Source organism: Balaenoptera ricei, chromosome 8, assembly GCF_028023285.1.
Source record: "Balaenoptera ricei isolate mBalRic1 chromosome 8, mBalRic1.hap2, whole genome shotgun sequence".
NCBI lineage: Eukaryota > Metazoa > Chordata > Mammalia > Artiodactyla > Balaenopteridae > Balaenoptera > Balaenoptera ricei.
Window position 1 is genome coordinate 102963372 of NC_082646.1, and position 17739 is coordinate 102981110.

The following is a 17739-nucleotide window of genomic DNA, read 5'->3' on the forward strand; positions in this document are numbered from 1 at the left end:
TTTTTTTTTTTTTTTTAATTTTATTTTTTTTTACCACTTTTTGTAAGTACCAGTCATATTGGATTAGAACTCACCCTAATGACCTCATTTTTTTTTTTTTTTTTTTTTTGGCCATGCCATGCAGGATCTTACTTCCCCAAACAGGGATTGAACCTGCACCCTCGGCAGTGAAAGCTCAGAGTCCTAACCACTGGACTGCCAGGGAATTCCCCTAATGACCTCATTTTAACTTAATACATCTTCAAGTGTGCTGTCTCTAAATATGGTCACATGCTGAGGTACTAAGGGTTAGGACTTCAACTTGAGTTTTGTTTTTTTTTTAATTTTTATTGGAGTATAGTCGATTTACAACATTGTGTTAGTTTCTGCTGTACAGCAAAGTGAATCACTTATACATATACATATATCTGCTCTTTTTTAGATTCTCTTCCCATATAGGTCATTACAGAGTACTGAGTAGAGTTCCCTGTGCTATACAGTAGGTCCTTATTAGTTATCTATTTTATATATAGTAGTATGATTATGTCAATCCCAATCTCCCAGTTTATCCCTCCCCCCTTCCCACCTGGTAACCGTAAGTTTGTTTTCTACATCTGTGACTCTATTTGTGTTTTGTAAATAAGTTCATTTGTATCATTTTTTAAGATTCCACACATAAGGGATATCACATGATATTTGTCTTCCTCTGTCTGACTTACTTCACTTATTATGATAATCTCTAGGTCCATCCATGTTGCTGCAAATGGCATTTCAACTTGAGTTATGAGGGACAAAATTCAGCCCATAACATTCACAGAACACATGATATATAAAAGTGATGAAGCACAAAAGTAAAGTGAATACCTGTCAACCCACAACTCAACGTAAGAAATATAAATGACCAATTTCCTACATCTTTATGCCAATCCCATTCTCTTAACCACAGCCCGCACACACCTCAAGGTAACATCCATCCTAAATCTACTTAAAAAAAATTAGTCCCTCAGTCACTTTGCCTTCTAAAGGCTCACTCTCCTCATCCTGTAGAGCAGGAACAGTGTTGTGAGGCCTTCTCATAAGTGGCCCTTTCTTTTGCCTATTTCCTTTTCCATACAACAAAGTGATTTTTATTTTCTATTTATTTTAAATTTATTTTATTTTTGGCCATGCAGCACGACTTGCGGGATCTTAGTTCCTCGACCAGGGATAGAACCCCGAGTCCTAATCACTGGACAGCCCAGGGAATTTCCAGCAAAGTGATTTTTAAAAAATTGAAGTATAGTTGATTTACAATGTTGTGTTAGTTTCAGGTGAACAGCAAAGCGATTCAGTTATACATCTATCTATCTATCTAATTGTTCTCAGATTATTTCCCTTATAATTACAAGATATTGAATATAGTTCCCTGTGCTATACTGTAGGTCCTTGTTTATCTATTTTATACAGTAGTGTGTATCTGTTAATCCCAAACTCCTAATTTATACCCCCCAGCCAGCTAAGTGACTTTTAAAAGCATAAATCAGATGTTTTGTACTTTTTCCTTAAGAACTCTGCAAAGGCTTCCCGTTGCAATGTGAATAAATCCCTTTAAGGTAGTGTGGTCACTCTACCAGCTCCTTTCACTCTAGCGACATTAACCTGCCGTGGTCCCATGAACTCCTCACCCATTCTCATCTCAGGGAGAGGCCATCTCCTGCATTTTACTTGGGATGCTCTTCTGAGACCTTCGCATGGCCGTCCTCTTCTCATTATTCATGTACCTGCTTAAATATCATATGCCCATCAAGGCCTTTCCTGGCCTCTCTGTCTAAAGTACAAATCCCTCCATCACTCTTCATTCCTTTACCCTCGTTTGTTCTCTTCTGAGCACTTATCACCAAATATCCTCCCAGGGCAGAGTCTTTGTTTTTGTCACCACTGTACCTGGAGTAATGCTGGACATTCACAAACGTTTGTCTGATTTACCTTATCAAATTGTTCCTGACCTAGGGGTTGTTGTGATAAAATGAGTGACAATGTAGTGTGGAATGGGCCTTGCACACACAGATTAATTTATTCCATTAAGGTCTGTGCTCTGAATAACCCCTTTATAAGCTGTTTCTTCACAGCCCAACTATTTTATGAACAAGACATTTGTTGGATGCCTGCTAGGTGTTGCCCTTGTGCTGGGAATTGGGGCACAGCTGTGAACAAGGCAATTGCTGCATTTGTGGAGTTCACGTATTAACGCAGTGAACTAATGAGTGAGCCAACCACTTGTGACCGAATATATCTAATATAAAAAATGCATTTCAAAATATTGGGATGAAGTGGTGTGGAAGGAAATCTTTTCTTAAATCTCCTTTTCAAGATGCTTAAACCAAAAGGATCATACAGATGCCTGACAGCTGCCTTTCTGTAATTCAGATCCTTTTATATTGCAATTGGCTCCAACAGTTAAAACCTGAATTACCTTTTTTGGACATTACTGAGAGGGAATTATTTAATCTGTCTACTGAAAATGAAGGCATTAAAACCCAATCAAAAGGGTTTGCAGATGTGTCCTTAAATGCTTGTAGCTTCTCAGGTGGCTCTTACATGAAACTTGGGTCCAGGAACAGAAGCCTTCTTGTAGCCAGGACGCTAGATGTGGAGCTTGAAACTTTATGGGTTAAATCCTAGTGTTAGCCCTTACTAGCTGGATGGTCTTGCTGATCTCGTTTTGTTACTGTACAATTACAGTTGCCCATTCTATTTCAAAAAGTTATAGAGAAGATCTGAATTAGTAAATGAATGTTAGTGTTCTTTTTACACTATAAAAAAAAACTGTAGAAATGTACGGCGATATTGTGGGTTTACTTTTGTTCACTGTTGGATGAACAATAATGACTGACAAAAAGTATTTGGAGATTGAATCTATTAATAGGGGAGCAGTTAAATAAATTATGGCACACAGTGGAACACCATACAACCATTAAAACAAACATGGTACCTCTCTATATACTAACACAGAAAGATATCCATGATGTACTGAGAAAAAAAGTAAAAATATCTACCATTCTATCTATGTATGCAATTGCATAGAAAAATCACTTAGAGGACAATATGCCAAACTGTTAGCCATGGTTTTTCCGGGGTGGTGGTGGTGATGGAATTATTTTTAGATTGGTAAAATCTAAGCAACTTATGAGAGATTCTATTCACAACTGGCAAAGTGCACACATCACTGATTACCTAGCCCCCTTCTAGATGTTTCCCAGCTCTCAGGTCTGACTTAGGTTAATACTGCCTTGGAGAATGAACTTGGCTAAATTGGGGAGCTTAGAGAGTCACGCTGAATAATAAATGACAAGCTCCTTGGAACAGCCTTACATGCAACATTCACATAATAAAAGGCAAAGTAGAGGCTGTTATGAGAACTGCAATCTATTCACAACTGTGCCTCTGCTTCAAGAAGGTAAATGGTGATTTTAAGATACGGATTCCTCAGATTAAAGACTTGTTGCCTAAAAACCCATATATAAATTTCTTAAGGATCACAGTATCAATATATTTAAACATAGCTGGGTGAAGGAAAGTATAAGATGCCTTCCAATCTCCCACTTCGACTTTTCACACAATGGACGTTATTGCTCTCCAAAAGTAGATGGTGGAGGGCATCCAGTGACCTCTGTCAAATTCAGAAGATTGTCCTGGCCTTCCTGACGATTGATAGGGCAGGTTTGGTGAAAGCCAGCTGACTGGCACTTAGACCAAAATGGACTTGAGCAGATCTTTCTGGAGATGGTGCTGGGATCCATCCATCTTGATTTAGCAGTCAGGAAAAAATGCAATTTCGTGTACATATGGAAGCGTACTGGGAGATATGGCTTGGACTTATCAGAGTGGTTCTTTGACCCCCTCAACTGGTACATCATTTTATTTTTTCACCATGCTGAATGGCATGTGGGATCTTAGTTCCCCAATCAGGGATCGAACCCATGTCCCCTGCAGTGGAAGCACAGAGTCTTAACCACAGGACCGCCAGGTAAGTCCCTAGTATATCATTTTAAATGTTCAACAGTGGAATACCTGACCACATCTCACAGGATAATTGCCTTGCTTTCACGTATTTTTTTCAGCACATTCATCTGCTACAAAGTCAAATGCACTGGCTCTGAAATCAAGCACAACTAGATCAGACAATTTTGTCCCACTAGAACTTATTTTCTCACCAGAAAGTAGAGGGCTACTAATTTTAGCTGTTTTTAGAGAATAACCCCCTTTTGGTTGTAACAGCAATACATGCTCATTGAAGACAATTTGGACAATGGAAAAGCAGGAACAATCAACTACACACAAAATCCTCCACAACCCTTCCCCTTAAAGGCATCCACTGCTCTCTGATCACCCTTGATTGCATTCCTTTCCCATTTTTTTTTCCCCACACAGATTAAGTCATATACATATATAAAAACTATTTATACTTAACATTATATTTTTAAGTATTTTCCCATGTAACTAAGCTGTTCAAAGACAATATTTCCTCTAAGAATATAAGCAATGCATTTTCTCTATAGAAGATTTGGAAAATACTGAAAGCAAAAGACAGGAAAGTTCCCCATAATCCCGCCATCTACAGATGGACACCTTTAGGGGTAACCTGCAGGAGCATATCCTCCCAATTTTTTTCTCATCATATATACATTTTCTTAAAAAAAGAATTGGATTCAAAGCATATATACTTTCTGCTTTCCCCCCATACTATATCATAAACACTTTCCATGGTTGAATATTCTAATTGTCCATGACACAGATTATCATTTACTTAGCCATTATTGTGATCTTGGGCATTTAGGCTATTTCTAATCTTTCTATTATGAATAATGCTGTGATAAGTTTGAAATAATTAACATGAAATACTACAAAGAATGACGAACTTTTTTCCACCTCTTTTGAGGAGATATAAATGAGAGCTAAGGAAATACTAACCATGAGGGCAGCTTAAGGCCAAACTGGGCCATGTGAAGTTTCTTTAAAAAGTCTCATATGCCAGGACTTCCCTGGTGGCACAGTGGTTAAGAATCCGCCTGCCAATGCAGGGAACATGGGTTTGATCCCTGGTCCAGGAAGATCCCACATGCCGCGGAGCAACTAAGTCCATGCGCCACAACTACTGAGCCTGTGCTCTAGAGCTCGTGAGCCACAACTCCTGAAGCCTGTGAGCCTAGAGCCCGTGCTCAGCAACAAGAGAAGCCACCGCAACGAAGAGTAGCCCCCATTCGCTGCGACTAGAGAAAGCCTGCACATAGCAACGAAGACACAACGCAGCCAAAAATTTAAAAAAAAAGTCTCATATGCCTAGAGATGAAGATGAACTGCAGTCCATCTACTGAAATTTATAATTCTGCTTTGTAGTTAAAAGTTGGAGAAGAGGGACGTCCCTGGTGGCGCAGTGGTTAGGATCTGCCTGCCAATGCAGGGGACGCGGGTTCGAGCCCTGGTCCAGGAAGATCCCACATGCCACGGAGCAACTAAGCCTGTGTGCTGCAATTGCTGAGCCTGTGCTCTAGAGCCCGCGAGCCACAACTACTGAAGCCCGCGTGCCTAGAGCCCGTGCTCCGCAACAAAGAGAAGCCACCATAATGAGAAGCCCGTGCACTGCAATGAAGAGTAGCCCCTGCTCACCACAACTAGAGAAAAGTCTGTGAGCAGCAATGAAGACCCAATGCAGTCAAAAACAAACAAACAAATAAATTTATAAAAAAAAAAAAGTTGCGGGCAAACGACAATGGCCGAAAGCACCCTAGTTTTGTTTTGTTTTTTTTTTTTTAAAGGCTTTTTGTTTTTTTAATAAATTTATTTATTTATTTATTTATTTTAGGCTGTGTTGGGTCTTTGTTGCTGCGCACGGGCTTTTTCTAGTTGCGGTGAGTGGGGGCTACTCTTCGTTGTGGTGCGCGGGCTTCTCACTGCGGTGGCTTCTCTTGTTGTGGAACATGGGCTCTAGGTGCACGGACTTCAGTAGTTGCAGCACATCGGCTCAGCAGTTGTGGCTCCTGGGCTGTAGTGCACAGGCTCAGTAGTTGTGGCGCACAGGCTTAGTTGCTCCGCAGCATGTGGCATCTTCCCGGACCAGGGCTCGAACCCGTGTCCCCTGCATTGGCAGGCGGATTCTCAACCACTGTGCCACCAGGGAAGTCCTGAAAGCATCCTAGGTTTTTAAAGGAAAGTTATCATGTAAACATAAGATCTTTTTATGTTGTCTCCCTCATGACAAAATAAAGAAGATAAAAAATTAGGTAATAATATCCTTACCAATCCCCAACACCAAGAGGTCTATCTAAATATGCTAGAAACACATTAAAAAGCATGTTCAGAAGTAATAAGTAGAAATGGAGGCACACATTTTTTTTCAAGTATACAATTTGTTTTTATTTACAATACCCTATAAAAATGTAAATTTAGAAACTTTAATTTTTATTAATTAAAACCAAACAAAAAAGATAAAGCACAGAAAAGAAGAAATAATAATCAAGCCTTCACTTGATCGGTTGTGAAGGGAAGGTAGGAAAGGCGCCTAGTGGAAAATGATGGCAGAGGGGAAGCTAGGGAATGTCATGGGGAACAGCTGGCGGAACCTAGGGCCACCGCATGGGAAGAAATGGAGGTGGAGAACAAGGAGAGCTGGATATAACGGAGGACCTTACTGTTGTACATCTATGTGCAAAATGTTTACTCTCATTAAATATCACAACCTGTCCCCCCACTACATTCGAAAAGGCGAGAACAGCAAAATGTGCATCAGGACAGTCATGTGAAATTAATTCAGATTTAATTTTCTTGAGGGCTATCATCACCAGGGACCAAAACCCCTTATCCTGGTTGACTGCTGAATGGGAGAGGGATAAGTGACTAGGGTCACAGCAGGCTTGTCCCTGCTAGCATTCAGACCCAGGCCCCTGGCTGCCTGGGAATGGGACCTGGGTGGGATGAAGCAGCAAGGACAGCAGTTCTGCCCACAGCGTGGAGGAGACTGAAGAGCAGCACAGGCTGGACCCAGCTTCCATGGTTATAGGTGTGGGGGGTTTCTCCCCATGACACCAAATAAAAACAGAAAAGAGAGAAGCAGAAGCATGGCTTACTGAAGTAGTCTCAGGAAGACAGACTGAGTGTGTAAAAGCTACACTGTGGAAGCAGGCTCTAGGTTAGGGTCATCTTGGGCAATCTTCCATGCACTTGAGGGCACAGGCTCAAGTACACTGCAGTTGTAGCAGGAAAAAGGCTTAACCGTGTGCTGTTTCCACTGAGGTGGACAGAACCAAAGGAAATACAAGTGGGGAGGAGATAAAGAACTTCTCAGCCTAGAGCTGGGCGTCAGCCAATCAAGAGTTCTGATTTTATTAAACGTGCTCCATACCCTATATTTATATTAAAACAAGTAGAACCCACCAAATTAATTACAAGAGGGGCGAGAAACAGATTAAAAATACATCAACTGGTTTGTGGTTAAAGAAGGGATGTGTCACCTAAATATTTCTCAATCTAAAACTCGTTCTTTAAGCATCCTTTGGAGACCACATAAGTGTGTGTATAGGGGTGTGTGTGTGCGCATATATATAGACGTCTACTTAATTGGCTCTCCTACAGTCATATTAATATGGGGCAATGAAAAAAGACTTCAGTAGGATGAGGGAAGGAATCCTTTGGCAAGCTACAATCTACTCTGAACTGGAGTAGTGGTGGTGGGATAAAGGGAGAGATTATATTTGTGTTTCTAGGGCAAAGAAAATGCAAAATTGAGAAGAATTGAGTAAAAGTAGGACATGCAGAATTGTAACATAGAAGGTAAGAAGAAACCAGCAGAAGTATCACCCAGCCAAATTTCACAGACCAGTGGGGAAATACCTGGCATTCAGAGACAACCCCTGTGAACAGGAATCGGTCCCACAAGACGCTTTGGGGAATAAGCTACCTTCCCTCCCTCATTAAAAACAACACTCCATTGGTGATGGCAGCAGTGCAGGTGGCAGCCAAAAGGAGGTACAGGACACATGTGGAGATCTTTTATCGTATCCCCTGAACTAGCCTACGGTACAAAGAAAGAGAGAAAGGAAACCTGTATAAATGAGTTAAAACAGAAGTCAGTCATTTGTATTAGAGTTACATCCTTGTATGAACTCTCGTAACAAAACACCTAAGATATTTGTACCCTTATCATTTATTTAACAATGAGGGTTCTGTTGCATCCAATACAGTCTTTCATATCTCGCAGATACTCATGTATTTGACAGAAATCTTTAATCTCTTCCACCAAATGCAGTTTTATGCCCTCCCCAGCTTCCTCAACATAACTTCTAAAGTGCCAACTTCAGTGAGCTGTGGAACTCTCCTGTTTCCAACTTACTGCAGTTTTGTCTCCAGCAAGTTCAGTTTCTGTCGGTCAACGTAACGAGAAAACAGGGATACTAGATTTGTGGGTATAGAGATTGGCTTGGCCAGGGCTGCCTGGGGAATCCGCAGAAGTTCTCGGGTTGCCATGAACATCACCTCCGTCCTGAAAGGGAAAATTGAAAATAACAATATAAGAAAAAGAATGAAAAGGTGACCTAAAAGAACTTAAAATGAGAGAAGAAACACAGTGCAGACTGACCACTGGTTGCTTTGCGTTGATTCTGAAGTGGGGTCTGAGCTCTGCAGGTCTTCCCCACGGCTCAGGACGACGAGAAGCAGTGACAGGCCGAACTACAAGAGGAGACAGAGGGTGTCAAACAACACTGCACGCAGTCCTCCTGGACCACCGCTGAGGGGACCGCAGCACTAGATGGGGGACGGCGCCGGATCACAACAACCCCACTGCCGTGCTGCTCTGTGGAATCGGGCCGAGCCGAGAGGCTGTGTCCTCCTGGCACAGCAGCAGCGAGCTCACTCAAAGGGGACAGGAAGCCCCAGGGCCCAGCAGTCCTCTACACCCCACCCCACCCTGAAAGGACAAGATAATTTCTCCTTGCCATGGGTAATGTGGGATTTAGCTTTTCTCCTGTTTACTAGAACAGAAGTGGATTAAAAAGAAGAGTTAAATGAAGACAAATTTTGATACAGAAAATTACAGTTCATAGAACAAAAAACATTAAATAGAATCTGAATTAAGAAAAATGGTGTTAAGACCTGTGAGAAAACATACAAAGAAAGGTAACTGGGATGATCAGGGTATGAAGAGAAAATTTCCTTAAAAAGGACACACATATCTGGGAATATAAAGGCTTAGAGAGGATGTCCAAGTCCTAGGTTAAGTGTACGAATCACAGCCATAATGGACCACAAAGAGAAGCTGGGGATATTCTGGGATTCCATCCCTCCTTTCTGAGTTCACCTCACACAGGATAACCTTGCCTTTCCACAACAGCTCCCTTCATGTCATTGTCAGAAAAACAACGGGTTACATAACCTTGTCTGACTTCATGCTTTTCTACTGTCTTTATCAAAATTAAAGCTAAGAGACCAAATAACATGGAAGGCACACAACTGATTACCCCAGAACCCCTGTCTCAGGTCCCCTGAGGCGCCATCACCCTCTCGGCCTCTGAGGTACTCACGGCCCTTCCGAGCCACGCTTGGCAGGTTTTCAGGTATACGAAGAAAGAGGCCTTGGGTCTCCTTTTCCCTCTACTGTAACAGACGGCCCTTCGTGAGTGCTCACTGCGTACCAGGCATTATACTGAACCGTTCACGGCTGCTTTCTCATCTAAGAAACAGGACAGCTCTGACATCGACCTCATCACCTCCACATGACAGATCAGGAAAGTGTGGCTCAGCAAAGTGAAATAATCTGTTCAGGGTCACAAAGCTAGGATGTGGCAGACAAGGAGTGGAAACCTGCTCTCTCTAAAAGCTCATGTTCTTCTTCTGTATCCTGCTTCCCCTAGGAGTCTCTGGATCTTTAACCTGATATAGATGAAATATGAAATGGTCTCTTATGACAGGGACCATTAATCACCTACCTAATTCTGTATGCTTTCCTTCTCCTGTTAGATCTGATTTTATTTGTGGTGGCAATGGCGTGAACTAAGAGATGCTCTCCAGCCTTCCCTGCAGTTTAGGCAAGGCGTGTGACTAAGATCTGGCCACTGAGATGAAGCAGAAGCTGGTGGTTAGAGGTCCTGGAAAACGTCCAAATAAGGAGGGCAGACGGCTACTCCACACCTCTTGGCCTTCTAAACACACCTCTCTCCCTGATGCAAAGTGGAACCTTAAATTCCACAACCATCGTGGACCATTAGAGGTCACAAGCATGGCAGCCACTGCTAAGGATGGCAAAGAAGGGAAACTGAAGGAGCCTGCACCCCTGACACCGTGCAGTCACCATACCACATTTATTCCACATGAGATACAGAACAGATACAGCCATGTGTTGAAACCACTGTTATTTCTAGTTTTTATCACTATAAGCTTAATGTAAAAGGCTGAAGGAAGCCTTTTTTTTTTTTTTTTTTTTTTACAATTGCCACAGCAGTCATTATTTTTACTCATAACTCAAATTTAAATGCGCCTCTCAAAGTTCAGGGACACAAAAGGGCAAGACCACCTTGTTCTGGAGCACAGCAGTGAGGTGAGGATTGGCGGGTGCTGGTGCAGCTGCACTCTGAGGTAGGTTCATTAGCTGTTGCAGAAGGCTGGTGACAGTCACTGATGGAAGATGATAGAGGAGAAGAGAGAAGGGACTCAATAAGCATGGCAGCACCTACCAAAAAAAAAAAAAAGGCATTACATCTTGGCAACTGTTACTTCAGTCACACCCCGTCGGTGGGCATGGATGGAAGGATGCTCAGCTGTACATTCAACTTCCCGAGGCGAGATTTAACCAAGAAGGGCTGACAAGCCTAGCAGATACTACCAGCATCTTAACAGCGGATTCTATGGTAGCTACTGAGAACTTTTTCAACTCAACTTGTAAAGGAAACAGCATTCCTTGTGTGAACCAAGGGTGTAGAAATCACTTCTCAAATGCATAGCAAGATTCAGGATAAAACATCAGTGTTCCCTCCACAAATATTTAGATGCTTACAGTGTTCCAGGCGTGTGAGCTAAAAACAAATAGTGAACAGCACAGACCCTCAGGGGTCTCAAGGATAAAGGAGAAGCCATGAGTAAATTGGCAACTTTAATATATTGTGAGAGGGACTCTAACACAGGTAAAATTTTCAGTGCTACAGAGTTATTGAGAAGTATTTTCAGAGTTAACTGTATCTTGTTTTATCTTTTTATAAAAACTCAATGAGGAAATGGAGAAATGATTAACCAATGTTTATAGATTATTAGAGAAGCTAAGCGATCAGAAACTCAGTGTTCGGTTACAAAGCTAGGAGCTACAACCAGACTCCAAGGCTGCTGGATTCCAGCCTGCTGTCCACTCATTCCGTTGTGCCTTAAAGCCCGGACTGGGAAGTTAAAATACAGAGCTACTGGTATAACTAGGCTATGACACTTGAAAGGAAATTGAGGGTGCTTCCAGCACTCAATGCCCATGGCATAAAAAGTGATGGCTGGTTCTACTTTAAACAGCATCCAAGGATGCAGAAGACTCCTTTTCATGATCTACTACTCTAAATAAACAGAGCTTTAAAAATGAAACCATTCTTAAACATACACAAAATGTACAAAAGTACAGAGACCAGTATAGTGAAGTCCACATACCCATAACCCAACTTCAACAACAATTCAATCAACAACAGGTTGCCAACCTTATTAAATCTATGTTCTTCCCATATAAGATCATTCCATCCATAAATACTTTAATTGGCATTGCGAACAAAATCTCTCACAATATTATCACACCTAACAAAGTTTAATTCCTTAATTATCATCCAATATTTATTCCAAATTCAGTTTGTCCAACTGTCTGAAAAATGTCTTTTAACAGCTGATTTATTCTTTTTTTTTTTTTTTTTTTAAATGCCATCAGTTAATATAGTCCAACACAGCAAAGGCTTTCCTCAATGCTTTGGCCAATACGGTACATGCCCATCCTAGCTTGAAGGACATTCAGTCTAGAACCAGCAATGTGAATTATTATTTTTATTTTTTAAATATTTATCTATTTGGTTGCGCTGGGTCTTAGTTACAGCAGGCGGGATCGTTAGTTGCGGCATGCGAACTCTTAGTTGCAGCATGTGGGACCTCGTTCCCTGACCAGAGATCGAACCCGGGCCCCCTGCGTTGGGAGAGTGGAGTCTTAACCACTGGACCATCAGGGAAGTCCCAGTAGCTGATTTATTTTAATCACGATTCAAATAAATCCACACACTGCCATTTGGCTGGCAAGGCTTTTAAAATCTGTTAATAGCTCCTTTGTCACTGTCCATCTCCTTTTCTAATGTCATTTATTTGTTGAAGAAACTGGGTCATCTGTCCCATAGTTTGGATCTGGCTAATTGCACCTCTGTGGTGTCACTTAACAGGTTTCACCATCCTCTGTTTTTTCCCATAAAAACTGATAATTAGAGGTTTGGTTCAATTTAAGTTCAATGGAGGGGTCAGGGTGGTGCATGGCAAGGAAACTTCATGGAGAGAACTGTGTGTTTTCTACTGCATCACATCAAGGTGCACATAGTGTCCGGTTGTTCCCCTTAGTGGTGTTAACAGTAAACAGTGGGGGACTTCCCTGGTGGCACAGTGGTTAAGAATCTGCCTGCCAATGCAGGGGACACGGGTTCGAGCCCTGGTCCAGGAAGATCCCACATGCGGCGGAGCAGCTAAGCCCGTGCGCCACAACTACTGAGCCTGCGCTCTAGAGCCCATGAGCCACAACTACTGAGCCCACGTGCCACAACTACTGAAGCCCGCGTGCCTAGAGCCCGTGCTCCGCAACAAGAGAAGCCACTGCGATGAGAAGCCCGTGCACCGCAATGAAGAGTAGCCCCAACTCGCTGCAACTATAGAAAGCCCGCGCGCAGCAGTGAAGACCCAACGCAGCCATAAATAAATACATACATACATAAATAAAACCAAAAACAGTCATCAGTGGGTTCAGGTGTCGCCAGCCTGCTCCAACCACCGTAAAGGTCCCCATCCACCTTTTACCTAATGCTTTTGTAGCACCAGTAATGGTTGCTGCCCAGATTGATTGCTTTTCCATTAGGAGCTGTAAAACTGCAATTTTCTAATTTTATCATTTCTTTTGAATTTATTAGCTGATATATCTTCTATAAAGAAGAACTTTTCTATTATCACTCTCTGGTCACCATGACATCTGGTTGTAATGCGGCAGGATAAATGCTTCTTTTCCTTTATTTACCACTTTTCAGAATAATGAGTTGATAGCCTAGCAATCTCTGAAGGTGATTAGTATATTTTTTTCATACCATTATGAACTCATTAAATTAAATATATTTGATTTACTTCAATCCACTCCTATAATTTTTCTTTCTGATGCAAATTATCCCATTTTGACCAAAAAGAGACCCCTTCAAATTGGTCTGTGCATCTTTTACACAGGACCCTAGTAATCTTTTAGCTTCCTTGCTTTCTGATACAAGATATTCCAGAATTATCTTGTACATTTTATGCCTCAGGACCTGGAACACGCTATTACTTCAAAGAAATGGTGTTTAGAGATGTGGTCTATTAGTCTTCAATGCATACAGGTAAAAACTTAGCCTCTACATTTACATCTACAAGTTTTCCCCACTAGCAGATAAGCTCTACCAAAGCAGGCATCTTTGGATTCCTAACTCTCAGCACCTAGAACTAGGTTCTATATTTCTAGGACCTAAACAGTGCCTGGTACATATATTCTGAATCTCACATTTAGTAATACTAGCCCTTTGTGCTAACCTTATCAATTCCTTGTTTTGAAATTCTAAGACTATTTTCAATTGTGCTAATCTTTCAAGTATTACGACAGGCATAAGCAGAGAGCAATTCTTACCAAGAGTTAACTTATAAACTTGATAATCATGTTTCAAATTCCAGCCCAGTTTAGGTTAGATAAAATTATTTAAAAGCACTGGCCCAATTCCTGTGGGACACCATTCAACTAAGTCTACAGGTCAATGTTAGCTACTAATAACAGCCCAATGAATGATACTTTATATCCAACAAAGTAACCAAGATCATAAGTTGCAAATTTAGTGAGCATCAGATTCAGCTGGGCATGTTGTTATAAACCCAGAAGCCCTGATCATCTCTCTGTAAATTCTGATTCAGCGAGATTGGCGTAGGGCTGAATTATCTGCTTCCCAAGCAATTCTGATATAGACCACAGCTTTTACAACTACGTCAAGTAAGACGGAATTACTGCTTTCCTCCTGTTTAGGAACATGGTCTGTTGGATAAAAAGTGACATTAAAAATACAGGCCTGGAGTAAAGTTTTGCTTTAAATAATCATATCACTCTGCCAAAGATAAAAGAATACAAAAGGGAAAAGGGGACAAAAAGAAATCTGGACTCTAGAAATCTTATCAACTATGAACCCAAAGGAAAGATGTCCCACATAAAGTGGATCACCTCATCTTGTGCATCCTTCTTGATAAGAAAAGGGAGGTTCCTGGCTGTTGTCATGAGAATGTCAGCTGCTTGCTCTGTGGAGAGGAAAGGAAGAATACGGGCAACCATTCTCTTCCCTTTTCTGATGCACATGATCTGTACAAAGTGGTCATCACTGGGCCTGCAGGGAAAGAAAAATGCTAACTTAGGTCAGCAAGAACAATGTAAAAAATCCCTTTTTTCCTCTTACATGTTACTGAGTGAATACACTGCATTTATTTTCACTCTACAATTATCTGTACTACAAAATAGAATTACTTTTCCAACTCTCAACCAAATAATAAAAAGTAATTCTTCGGGGCTTCCTTGGTGGCGCAGTGGTTAAGAATCCACCTGCCAATGCAGGGGACATGGGCTCGAGCCCTGCTCTGGAAAGATCACACATGCCACGGAGTAACTAAGTCCGTGCGCCACAACTACTGAAGCCCGCGCGCCTAGAGCCCATGCTCCGCAACAAGAGAAGCCACCGCAATGAGAAGCCCGCGCACTGCAACAGAGTAGCCCTGCTCGCCGCAACTAGAGAAAGCCTGCACGCAGCAACGAAGACCCAATGCAGCCAAAAATAAATAAATAAAGAAGCTACTGTGGAGTTTTGGTATAGTCTCAAAAAAAAAAAAAAAAAGTAATTCTTCATTTCATAAATACTGAAAATCATCATTTCAAAAACTATGTTAAAGAATTGATCAAACTATATGCGTTAATTTCCTTTATTAACTTTTAAGTAACTACACAAATGACATGGTTACAGCAAAATCTGAATATATATAAGAAAAAAGAAATAAAATATTCATAATCTCAGAGACAATTTATTAGTGTTACCATTTTGAAGACATTTTTGCTGTCTATTGTATATTTTTATCTTTCATTTAAAAGAAAGGGTCCATATAATTTATATGGCTTTGTTACTTGACTTTTTTCACTGAACAACTTCTTGTGAACACTTTTCTACGGCAGTAAATAATACTTTAACTACATACATTTTAATGGCTGCATAACAGTCAAATCTATGGATAAACCCAAATTTATTCAACCAGTTCCCTGTCAGCCCGACTCCAGAAAAGGTGTGTCGAAAAGAAGGTCCTTTTTTGAAGTTCTGTTTTGCGCATGTCCTGGCTTAGAAGAATCATCAATTCTCTTGAATGGGCAAAGAGAAAGGGAGTGATTAGGAGACACAGTCCTCTTGCATTCATCAAATAAATATTGTGATTTATAGAACATTTACCATTAGCAAGATTCTGTTCCAGATACTGGGTGGGAGAGAGATGAGAGAGATATAGAGAAGTTATATTAAGGAGCTTAGTCTCCACTGGAAAACCAACTGGTTTCCATAGCAAGTAAGTATTGTATGGAAATCCCAAGGAAGTGTAAGTGTTAATACTCTCCCTCCTAGTAGGAAAGAAAATACATAAAGATCACAAGGCTGACCATTGGTAAGCATAAGCCAGATGCAACCTGTAAGCTCAACAACACAGGCTAAGTAACGCTCCCCACTGTGTCTCCAGTGCCCAGCACAGTTCCCAGCTGATACCTGAAGAGGTACTTGCTGAAAAATGAATTCTGGATAAATAGATTTTTTTTCCTGGCTGGAAAGAATTATGAAATGTTTTATATGAAGTGGCATTTGAGGCCAAAAGGAAAGATTTTGAGCTTACTGAGAGGGTAAGAAGGATATCCAAAGGGTAGAACGTATAAAGTTCAACGTAGCAGAGGAAGGAGTCTAGCTAGTCTATGTTTTTACCAAAGTACACTACTCTTACCTCTCCTGTCCAGGCAATTTCCCCCTTAAGTTGTCATACATGCTACAAATTTTGTGCTTTCTTTCATCCATCAGGGCAGGTCGCTCTTCTTCCAGACTTAGGAGGTAACGCCTTTCATAATCCTCCACATCAAGGAGTAAACTATAGGTCTAAGTGAGAGACAAAGCAGGCCTCAGCAAGCTCAGAGTATTAGATAAACAACTTCACAGTTTAGGAATACCAGATAAAGAAAAAAGAGTGAGAGCACATTGTAATAAGACTGAGAGGAAAAAAGTGCTCTTTTAAACCCAGAAAAACATAGTGAAATAACTTAAAAAATTCTTCGAACATCATTCCCTGTACCTCCTTGACCTCTAATCCAGAAGGCAGACAGTGAAATGATTACACACTTTCCAAATTCTCCAGCAGCAGCAACAGCACTGTAAGATAAACAATGTGTACCACTGCTCCAAGTAATGCCTTATATTAATAAAAATGGTCACAGCTAATTTTACTACTGGGTGCCAGGCATATCACTCTGCAAGTACTCATTTACTGAATACTCACTCACCACAGCCCAGTGAGAAAGAGACTCTTATCGTTTTCATTTTTAAAGATAAAGAAACTGAGGACAGCATAGAAAGGTTAAATAACTTGCCTCAAGTCACAGCTCTGAGAAGCGGAAAAGACATGATTTGTAGACTGTTTCCAGAGTCTGTGCTCCTAACCCCTATGCTCTATGCCTTGCAATATGTATTTATGCTTTAACACTAACTGCTTATATATTACCTGATTTTCCTTAGAACCCAGGACAGTGCTCAGCACCCAGGGAATGTCCAATAAATATATGTGAGCTGATTGAATAGACCTGAATTAATTCATAGGCAGAACAGTGTAATTTTTATTCTCATTTTCTTAGGAAGATGACCTGCCCCAAAACATTCAGTTGTTAACTGAACAAGCTTGGACAAAAACCCAGGACTTCTAATTGCAGTGTTCTTTTCATGAGGCCATAGGTGAGGTATACCACATTCCTTTCTAGTGTGCCCTGTACACAATAGGCACTTTACACAAATATATCCATTAATTAAAATCATGGAACACTGATTGTTTACTTTCCCATTGTTGAGTACACATACATTAAATAGTTCCTTATTTGAAACTAACGACAGTAACAAATTCTAAAACTTACCTTCTCAATTATGACAAGGGTTTTTCGTCTTTTGTCCCGAACCTGTTTTTCTTTTGTCTCCTAAAAAAAGACAAGACTATTCAATGTGAACTCTTTACCCATGTTAAAAATAATTTACTGGCACATAGGTAATTCCATTTGTAACAATACTTTGAGAATACTGACTCTTTGAAAGTTAATACTCTAAAACAAAACTAATGTGGACAAAGGTCATAGAGTTGACTGAATCAACCCACACATAAACTGAATTCATAGATAGGCAAAAGGTAATTGCACAATGCAGTGGAAGATGAAGATATCATAGGAAAATCTTAAAAGACAGAGAAAAT

General features: G+C 40.8%; 1 protein-coding gene across 4 annotated transcripts in view; it reads right to left on the reverse strand.

The window, feature by feature from the left end:
- Positions 1 to 6345: 6345 nt before the first annotated feature.
- PATL1 (PAT1 homolog 1, processing body mRNA decay factor) overlaps positions 6346 to 17739 on the reverse strand; it is a 35864-nt gene continuing 24470 nt past the window's right edge. For all 4 annotated transcript variants that reach the window (XM_059931662.1, XM_059931660.1, XM_059931659.1 and 1 more), the window contains 7 exons: positions 17411 to 17470; positions 16240 to 16388; positions 14444 to 14603; positions 10523 to 10678; positions 8591 to 8682; positions 8345 to 8494; positions 6346 to 8026 (listed from right to left, as the gene is read on the reverse strand). In XM_059931662.1, the coding sequence (XP_059787645.1) occupies positions 8005 to 8026; positions 8345 to 8494; positions 8591 to 8682; positions 10523 to 10678; positions 14444 to 14603; positions 16240 to 16388; positions 17411 to 17470 (789 nt within the window). In that variant the 3' untranslated portion in view covers positions 6346 to 8004. The remainder of the gene's footprint in view (positions 8027 to 8344; positions 8495 to 8590; positions 8683 to 10522; positions 10679 to 14443; positions 14604 to 16239; positions 16389 to 17410; positions 17471 to 17739) is intronic.